The sequence below is a fragment of the Salmo trutta genome, chromosome 25 (assembly GCF_901001165.1).
Source record: "Salmo trutta chromosome 25, fSalTru1.1, whole genome shotgun sequence".
Lineage (NCBI taxonomy): Eukaryota > Metazoa > Chordata > Actinopteri > Salmoniformes > Salmonidae > Salmo > Salmo trutta.
The window spans coordinates 21,060,279-21,069,758 of record NC_042981.1 but is presented as its reverse complement, the minus strand read 5'-3'; the positions used below and the strand labels follow the sequence as shown (position 1 = coordinate 21,069,758).

At 42.0% G+C, this 9,480-nt stretch overlaps 1 protein-coding gene across 2 annotated transcripts; it reads right to left on the bottom strand.

The window, feature by feature from the left end:
• Positions 1 to 146: 146 nt before the first annotated feature.
• On the bottom strand, positions 147 to 9,255 carry spata7 (spermatogenesis associated 7). Of its 2 annotated transcripts, none has more exons than XM_029713178.1 (12): positions 8,963 to 9,255; positions 4,597 to 4,668; positions 4,371 to 4,460; positions 4,218 to 4,265; positions 3,941 to 4,116; positions 3,325 to 3,785; positions 3,033 to 3,081; positions 2,271 to 2,398; positions 2,119 to 2,169; positions 1,848 to 1,925; positions 1,368 to 1,425; positions 147 to 1,203 (listed from the first exon to the last, which is right to left on the bottom strand). In XM_029713178.1, exons 1-12 carry the CDS (start codon positions 9,000 to 9,002, stop codon positions 616 to 618), a joined length of 1,839 nt encoding a protein of 612 aa, XP_029569038.1. In that variant the 5' UTR covers positions 9,003 to 9,255; the 3' UTR covers positions 147 to 615. The 2 variants fall into 2 exon arrangements, with proteins under 2 accessions (XP_029569038.1, XP_029569039.1); XM_029713179.1 differs by having other exon boundaries at positions 3,980 to 4,116; positions 8,963 to 9,253.
• Between the last annotated feature and the right edge of the window lie 225 nt (positions 9,256 to 9,480).

The following is a 9,480-nucleotide window of genomic DNA, read 5'->3' as shown; positions in this document are numbered from 1 at the left end:
CAGCACCATTAACTGCAAATCTATAGTTCTGCTCAGATTGTACTCATTTGTGAACTGTCAGTTTAATTACTTCATGCCAGGTTGCTGTAAAATAATTATGTGTAATTCTCTCCTACTAGCACAGAGCTGAGACAAGTTCACTTTTATGCAGAGTTCATAACATAATAAAACATTTTATTGTAAACATGAAAAACACTGGCAGTCAATGAGGAGGGGGAGCACAGTGTCTTGATTTAAATTATATATGGGGAAAATAATTTAATCAATTAACTGCTTTTCTAGATTACTCACAGATGCTCCCTCTTATTTGAAATGAATAAGCTACAGTGAGCAAAAACACTGATAAATGTAAAGTAGAAAATGTATTTACGGTCTAGTTCCTTCTCATCATTGTGTAACAATAATCCAAATATATATTGGTCAATACTTTGTACTGGAAATACACATGGCAATGGTGCCCAGAACAAGAATAGGCAAAAAGTATTAAATATACCTATCAGCTCCCATTTATAAAACACATTTGAGATGCAAAAACCTTTATCAAATTGTTGTTATCGAAAATAGTCTCCTTTGACTACAAAGCTCACTAAACTCATCCCTAAAATACTAATAAAATCAGAACTCATCATCACTGAAAGAGGCTACTGTGTTTATATTCTCAGAGACTACTGGCCCTGCGGAATTAGGTGCATTGGAAACATGAAATGACTCAGACAGATTTCTCTCGAGATCTTCCAGGTCTTTGGATAGTCCACCACAATTGTCTTCTAGGTTTTGATTGTGGTCCTCCTCAAGGGTCAGAGGGGTATTTTCACCAAGTGAAGGAGGAAAGTAATTTTCCCTGTCATGATTGTGCTCATCCAGGCCCTCTGCATCTCCATCAGCATCAGGTGAACCAACAGGCAGACTGTCAGAGTCAGTCCTCTTAGGAGGGCTACCATATAACGGTGTGGACACTGACAATGGAACAACATTCTCCAGCCCACCACTGTCCTGGTTAAACAATGCATAGGGAAAAAGGTCATTGTCCTCTTTGGTTTCTGATAGTGCTCCTCTGTCCAGAGACTCCAGACCCTGTAGATGACCATGAAGAAGGTCAAGCTCTGTCTCCTCACCATTCTTAGGCTCTGCACTAAAGGTAGGTGTGTTGGCTGGACTTTGCAAGTCATTGCACAGAGTCTCCAGAAGGTGGCTCATTTTGTCCTTAAAAAAAGAACAAAAACAGTTCACTATGACCCTGACAGATCTCTAATTTTAAGTACAGAACATATCAGCTTGTTTGGTTCTCGCTTTGCCATTTTGAATGTAGCATTAGTGTAAAAAACATGCTGCCAGCGCAGATGCCCATGTCAAGTTGAGACACCCACCTCATCCAATAGATGTTTATTCTTGTCAACGTGATGTTCAAACACCCGCTCTAAGACCCTTTAGAAGGAGAATGAATTGGTATGAATACCTACTTGTAGCAAATTCATATTCAGTGATGCACAGGCTGCGTTTACACAGGCAGCCCAATTCTGATATATTATTCCCACTAAATTGGTCTTTTGACCAATCGCATGAGATCTTTTAACTTCAGCGCTTTTTCAGAACTGACCTGATTGGTCAACAGACCAATTAGTGAAAAAAAGATCAGAATTGGCTGCCTGTGTAAAAGCGGCCAGAGAGCAGTGCAGCAACGTTAACATGACCCCTATTACAGGTTTCATCAGGTGGGATTATTACGAATATCATTGAGGCCATCACTTGTGATTTATAGCCTAGCATAAATACCAGACACGGTGCTACACTGTAGCTACAAGGTCTCTCATGTCCTGAGAAAAACAGTTCATATAAAAGTGACGTACCTGTCAGAGTACAGGCCCCTGGACAAGATTTCATTTGTTACATCAGCAATGAATTCAAGGTACATAAATTCTTCCTCCCTGTAGAGAAAGGAATGGTAAGTCAGAATGGTAACTTTACAGGGAAACTACGTAAGTGAGACTGCTTGGAACTGCTAGGGTTCAGCAGTAATCATGAATTTATTATATCAGCCTATTTCACACTTTATCATCTTTTCCTATATTTATAGAAAAGTAGTGATTAAAGGTGGCAAGGTTAAAAAATGGTTCTTACTCTGCAGACACCCTCTTCATGATAGGAGATGTCATTCCTTCTGGTGAAACCCTGGAAGAAGCCAATCAAGACAAAATACATACTTTTTTTTGTACAAGAAGCACAGGTACAATACCACAGCACATACAGTCTGAAACCAGTATAAACATTACCTGAAGGAGGGATGGTAGTGATCGCTGCTTACGCTCTTGTTTCCCTTGCTTCGTTGTCCAAATGCTGACAGATTCAGTGTATGGGACTCATCGTCTGCATCCGACCACTCATGCTCTGTACCATGTCCCTATAATAACAGAGAGTGATCAATTAATTCAGTTTTAATCAGGCTCCATGTGTTTAATTAAGCTGTATAATATTTACAAGTATAATTTGCTCTAGATTTGTTCATTGTTTGAGTTTGTTTCCTTATTTAGACCAGAGTTGGTGACTCTGCATCTGAAATATTATAGTCACTCCAATAACATTGACCTTGCAGCACAGCTAGTGTAATTCACCTCTCTCAATTTGAAAGACTATTTTATTGGATGCCGTTCCTTGATACTCCAAGCCAAACCAGGCTGTCAATATGATGGATGCTGGCTTAGTCATCTCCACCTGTATTATGGCAAGACCTTGGCACTGCATCCATATCAATCATATTTGTCTCAATTCTCAGCCAATCCTACTTCATGTCTATCATTTCCTTAGCATTTCCCAACACCACTTAAACCTAATTGTAATGGTTGCTGATCTTGCATTGTCTTTCATTTGTGGTAGGTGCTCTTGAAAGACTTCTCTTTTTACTTCCTCTATTCACACTACTGTCTCTCAATATAACATAAAAAATTATCAACTAATTCTACCACACTTTTTCCCTGACTATATCCTATAATACTGCAATATGTTCTTCCAGGAATGAAGGGTTTAATCGAACTTGCCAGGGGTTGATCATCCCATTCAGCCGATGAGCATTCCTTGGTTCGTGTGCTGCAGGAAAAGAAACAGGATTCAGGATACTGTCTGGACTACCTGCTGTGTGCAAATGTTGAGCATGCTCATCTTATTAGATCCTGTTCAAAGGTGAAACAATTATATGAAAGGATGTTAATTAGCCAATGTTTCCATGGTATCACTCTCTCATCCTGTCTACATCATTCTCTTTCTCTCACCTCATTCACACAAACAGAAAAATAAGACACCTGTGCTGTCAAAAACAGGGAACCACGTTACCTTCCATGATAGGTCTCCTGCCGTGTCAGCCTGGGGATGATCCTCTCCTGGTCCTGGGCTGGTTTACCTCGAGGAGGTGTGTAGTAGCGATACTGAGACAGATAGGACCTGCTGTCTGACTTCAGAGTCCTGGGAGTGAAGGGCTTGTCCTGGGTGAAGCGGTGGGCGTGTTTCTGAATCAGGTCCCCACTATAGGTCTTCTGGACAGGGTCCTGAAAGGCCTTGTAGCCACTCTGGGTACCTGTGGTGGCGCAGGAGCGGGCTGGCTGCTGCCTCTGGGAGTTTGGGCTCCTATAGCTGTACTCTGATGCACAATGGAAGAAGTGCGGGAGGCTAACAGACCCGCCGACCATTTGGGACGGGTAAACTATTTGCTTGGCATGAAAGGAGGTGTTGATTCTTGGAGTGGAAATCATTGAGCTTCCCAGGTAGAAATAGGCACTTTCTTGACCTGCTCCACTCTGAAAGGCAAGAGAGACCCATCATTAAAATCAATACAATAATCTTTACCATCTTTTTCCATGTAATATTACACACTTATAATGACGGTGTGAGTGCCAGTGTACACTTCAAGAATGATTTAAAATGAGGTGAATAAGATAACTAAACTACATACAGAAATAGGGCAGAAATCATTGCAGTGCCTTCTTCTTACTTGGGTATTTTGTGATGGGCAGGAGGCTTTGGTGTTGGCTCTGCTGCTCCTCTGTGAGTGTGAACCAGCTGACTGAGGCCGCCTATCAGACCTGGACGCATCTTTCCTCAACTGCTCCCGCCGTAACTGGTCATTGTCTGTGAATGTACACACAGCAATGATCAACTAAATCAGATCATATAGCCTATGTGCAATTTATTTAGATTTTGTGATAGATTTCAGATGTTAAAAAACGTACATTTTACACTGCTTAGCATACTTTTGGGTACTGATGAATCAATGGCAGCTGAAAGACATTGGAAGAGAATATTTGTCAATAACCAAAGTCAGCATATGATTGAAATTCTAGAGGACACACAAGTTATTATACTTCACCGGTTGTATCCCTTACCTTTAGCTGAATACACCTTTTTATAATGGGACACCATATGGTCTTGAATAATGCACTGGGTTAGTCTGCTCGACGACCGAGGGCAGAACGCTGTAGACCCAAGACATTTTTTATTGAGCGGAATGTGGAGATTGAAGCAAGTAAACACATATCACCCCTGTGTGGTGTGGAGCTGTATGTTGAGGTATACATTACACTGTACACATTGCTATAGCCTAATACTTACGGATGCCTTTTAAACTCATCTGTCCTCTGGGTGGTCCAGTCAGACTGTGGCCTGGGACAGGCGATGCATTACCTAAAAGTGAAATAGTTTGTTAGCTAGTCAATGTTACTTAACATTGGTTAAAGGAGTGCTTAGCAGTCAGTGAGAGGAGTAATGTAATATTCAACCTCTTCCTATCCCAGTCTGTTGTCCCCACCTGCTTCAAGAGGTCCACTATTGTTCCCGTACCCAAGCAAGCTAAGGTAAATTAACTAAATGACTATCGCCCAGTAGCACTCACCTGTCATCATGAGGCTAGTCAAGGTCCATATCACCTCCACCTTACACGAAACCCTAGACCCACTACAATTTGCATACCGCCCCAACAGATCCACGGACAACGCAATCGCTGTGGCACTGCACACCTCCCTATCCCACCTGGACAAGCGGAATACCTATGTGACAATGCTGTAGCACCTTAGAGGCTGCTGCCCTATATACATAGACTTGAAATAACTGTTCACTTTAATAATGGAACACTGGTCACTTTAATAATGTTTACATATTTCACATTACTCATCTCATAAGTATATACTGTATTCAATTCTACTGTATCTTAGTCTGTGCCGCTCTGACATTGCTCGTCCAAATAATTATAGATTTTTAATTCCATTCCTTTACGTTGGATTTGTGTGTATTGTTGTGAAATTGTTAGATAGTACTTGTTAGATATTACTACACTGTTGGAGCTAGAAACACAAACATTTTTCTACACCCGCAATAACATCTGCTAAACACGTGTATGTGACCAATACAATTTGATTTGATAGACCACAGTTCAGCTTTCAACACCATAGTGCCCTCCAAGCTCGTCACTAATCTCAGGGCCTTGGGTCTGAACTCCTCCCTGTGCAACTGGGTCCTAGACTTCCTGACAGGCCGACCCCAGGTGGTGAGGGTAGGCAACAACACCTCCGCCACGCTGATCCTCAACACAGGGGCTCCCCAGGGGTGTGTGCTCAGCCCCCTCCTGTACACCCATGACTGCGTGTCTTCATCAAGTTTGCTGACGACGCGACAGTGGTAGGTCTGATTACCAACAACGACGAGACAGGCTACAGGGACGAGGTTAGAACCCTGTTGTGTGGTGCCAGGGCTCTAACCTCCTCCCTGTAGCCATCCACAAAGCAAAGGAGCTGATTGTGGACTACGGGAGACAGAATTGGGAGCCCACCCCCCCATCCACATCAAGTTCCTTGGCGTGCAGACCACTGAGGCCCTGAAATGGTCCCACCATGCTGACACCATGTTAAAGAAGGCACAACAGCGCCTCTTCAACCGCAAGCGGCTGAAGAAATTCAGCATGGCCCCTGAAACCCTCACGAATGGCTCTCCAGAGGGTGGTGCGGTCAGCCCAACGTATCACCGGGGGTACGTTGCCTGCACTACAGGACATTTACAGCCCTCAGTGTCAAAGGAAAGCCAAGAAAATCATTAGGGACCTCAGCCACCCAAGCCACTGTCTGTTCACTTTCCTCCCATCTGTGGCTCCCTACCTTTTTCGATTACTGTATCAACAACTGCATTTTCCCTGCCTGGAGTACCCCCTCATGTGCATTTTACCAGTAAGCCTATGGTCTCTGAACAGTAAGCCTATGGTCTCTGTTGAACAGCCATCACTAGCCAGCAGGTTTCTCCCCAAAGAATGTAAGAGGGGCTCTGCGCCACCTTGTGGACTGGTTGCGCCACTATGTAAAAAAAATTGATCATTGTTATCATATAAGGCTATTTTTTGCCCTAGATTGCTGGAAATGGCAGTTACAGGTGTTCAAAAACGCTTACAGTTACAGTCCCATTGTATATAACATTTTATTTTCCAAATGATATACTGTCATCTATACACATCACACACATATTTATATTCTGGATTCTAACACTGCTTTAGAATGTATCTACTTGGGTTGTTAATTGGACTTGTTCTGCAATGTCTTGATTTCTTGTTTATTTTATTATTTGTGTATTCACTAGACATTCTACAACACTGTTGGAGCTAGTAAGGTAAGCATATCAGGCAGTAGGAAGCTCTCTCATCCATGTATATGCAGATGATACAGTCTTATACTCAGCTGGCCCCTCCCCAGGTTTTGTGTTAAACGCTCTACAACAAAGCTTTCTTAGTGTCCAACAAGCTTTCTCTACCCTTAACCTTATTCTGAACACCTTTGAAACAAAGGTCATGTGGTATGGTAAGAAGAATGCCCCTCTCCCCACCGGTGTGATTACTACCTCTGAGGGTTTAGAGGTTGTGGTAGTAACCTCATACAAGTACTTGGGAGTATGGCTAGATGGTACACTGGCCTTCTCTCAGCACATATCAAAGCTGCAGGCTTAGGTTAAATCTAGACTTGGTTTGCTCTATCGTAATCACTTCTCTTTTACCCCAACTGCCAAATGAACCCTGATTCAGATGACCATCCTACCCTTGCTAGATTACGGAGACGTAATTTAAAGATCAGCAGGTAAGGGTGCTCTCGAGTGGCTAGATGTTCTTTACCATTCGGCCATCAGATTTGCCACCAATGCTCCTTATAGAACACATCACCGCACTGTATGATCCTCTGTAACTTGGTCATCTCTGTATACCCATCGCAAGACCCACTGGTTGATAAAACACTCTTAGGCCTCACTCCCCCCTATCTGAGATACCTACTGCAGCCCTCATCCTCCACATACAACACCCGTTCTGTCAGTCACATTCTGTTAAAGGTCCCCAAAGCACACACATCCCTTTGTCGCTTGTCTTTTCAGTTTGCTGCAGCTAGTGACTGGAACGAGCTGCAACAAACACTCAAACTGGACAGTTTTATCTCAATCTCTTCATTCAAAGACTCAATCATGGACACTCTTACTGACAGTGGCTGCTTCGTGTGATGTATTGTTGTCTCTACCTTCTTGCCCTTTGTGCAGTTGTCTGTGCCCAGTAATGTTTGTACCATGTTTTGTCCTTCTGCCATGTTGTGTAGCTACCCTGTTGTTGTCATGTGGTGTTGCTACCATGCTGTGATGTTGTCTTAGGTCTCTCTTTTTGTAGTGTTGTGGTGTCTCTCTTGTCATGATGTGTGTTTTGTCATATATTTTTAATCCCAGCCCCAGTCCCTGCAGGGTTAGATAGGCTGTCATTGTACATAAGAATTTGTTCTTAACTGACTTGCCTAGTTAAATAAAGGTTAAATTAAAATATTTAAATGAATCATTTTCACTGCACCTGCTATAGAGCCCCATGGTGGAGGTGTGATAATACCCATAAAACCTAGCGGTCAAACAGGGAAATGGTTCAATTTTTCCAAAACAGGATTTTAGAAACCCCCCTGGTGTGACGTTTTGATAACCATATAAATCGCTCTCGGACAAGGTGACTTCTATAAAATAAATATGATCTAGATAGTTTAGGGTAAGAGGGTGGAGGAGCCTCAATTAAGTGAATTATGGTATTCAGTGATTTGGAACTGTGAGGTTATTGGTCCGTTTGAAATAATAGTTTGTATGCTCTGATTGGTTGCAGCAATTACAACTCCTCCACCCCCGGTTTCCTATGGTGGTGCATTTCCTGCCAGAGGACAGAAAGGGAAACAAGGCAGAGCTGCTGGTTGATAAATTAATATAGCATGTAACCATTAAATTATTGTAGCTACCTGTTGTACTGAGAGTTTTGAGACTAAACATGTCAACAACTTTTTGTGGCAGTCCAAGCCTGCCAGCATACAGCCATGCTTGTACATTTTATTAACTAGCTAGTTTATTTGTAATACATTTTAGTCATTTAGCAGACGCTCTTATCCAGAGCGACTTACAGTAGTGAATGCATACATTTCATGCATTTTCTTTTTTTTTGTTTTTGTACTTTTGGTATCTCTAATAAAACTAGGCTATATTTTTGGGGTATCTCTGTTTGGCGTGTATCTAGCCTACCCAGTTCAGGTCTATATTGACCTAGATAAAAAAATATATATATAATAATCGTGTCATAGTATAACCTAAGCATACTATGGCACTGAAGTTAAAATATTTAGCTAACAGTTAACGTTACTGATCATGCCCTATCTAACCTGGTTAGCTAGCTAGCGCATCCAATTTAATTTGTCTTGTTAAGTTAGCTATCGAGCTAACTAGCCAGCTTTACATAATAAATCCCCATGCAGCTAAAAGTAGCCAACACAATTTGATAGTTACAGTTTTGCCATACACTTGTGACATGACTAACGTTACTTGCCTTGTCTAACCGTAAACGTGTGACTTGTTGAAGTAAGCATGATGAGCTAACACATTTCAGACAACCTGTGCTAGCATGTGGTAAACTAACGTTAGCTAGCAAACCGTATCTACCAACCTCTTTTTGGATCCATATACTCGGTGTATCCCATGCTCATACCAAGTTCTTCAGATAGATCAATGGTGCATAGGTTGATTTACCAAGTGCTAGGTTATGGATTTACATATTTTAAACCCTCACATTTCTGGAGTCGAGCTAACAAATCCCTGAACTGCCGCTGACTCCGCAAGATTAGGGTAGGAAGCTTATTTGTCTCCATGCCGGTTGCTATGACTGCGTCATTACGCTATACATAGAATATGCGTAAAGTTTTTCACATGCAAAAACTCTAAAGCATGCGCACTATACATTTCTCTGGAACACATTTTTTTATGTTTAGCTGTCTTGATGTGTAGTTGTCTCTTGAAAGCAGGCATGATTGATGTTTGAAATGTGCAACATTGACCTGTTTTTAATTGTGGCTTGTTTGATCAGTAGCCGCTTATGGAGGGATGGGACCTGTCCATGGTTCTGAAACACACACGTGCGCTCTCTCTCTCTTTCTTTCTCTCTCTCTCTCTCTCTCTGCATCTCTC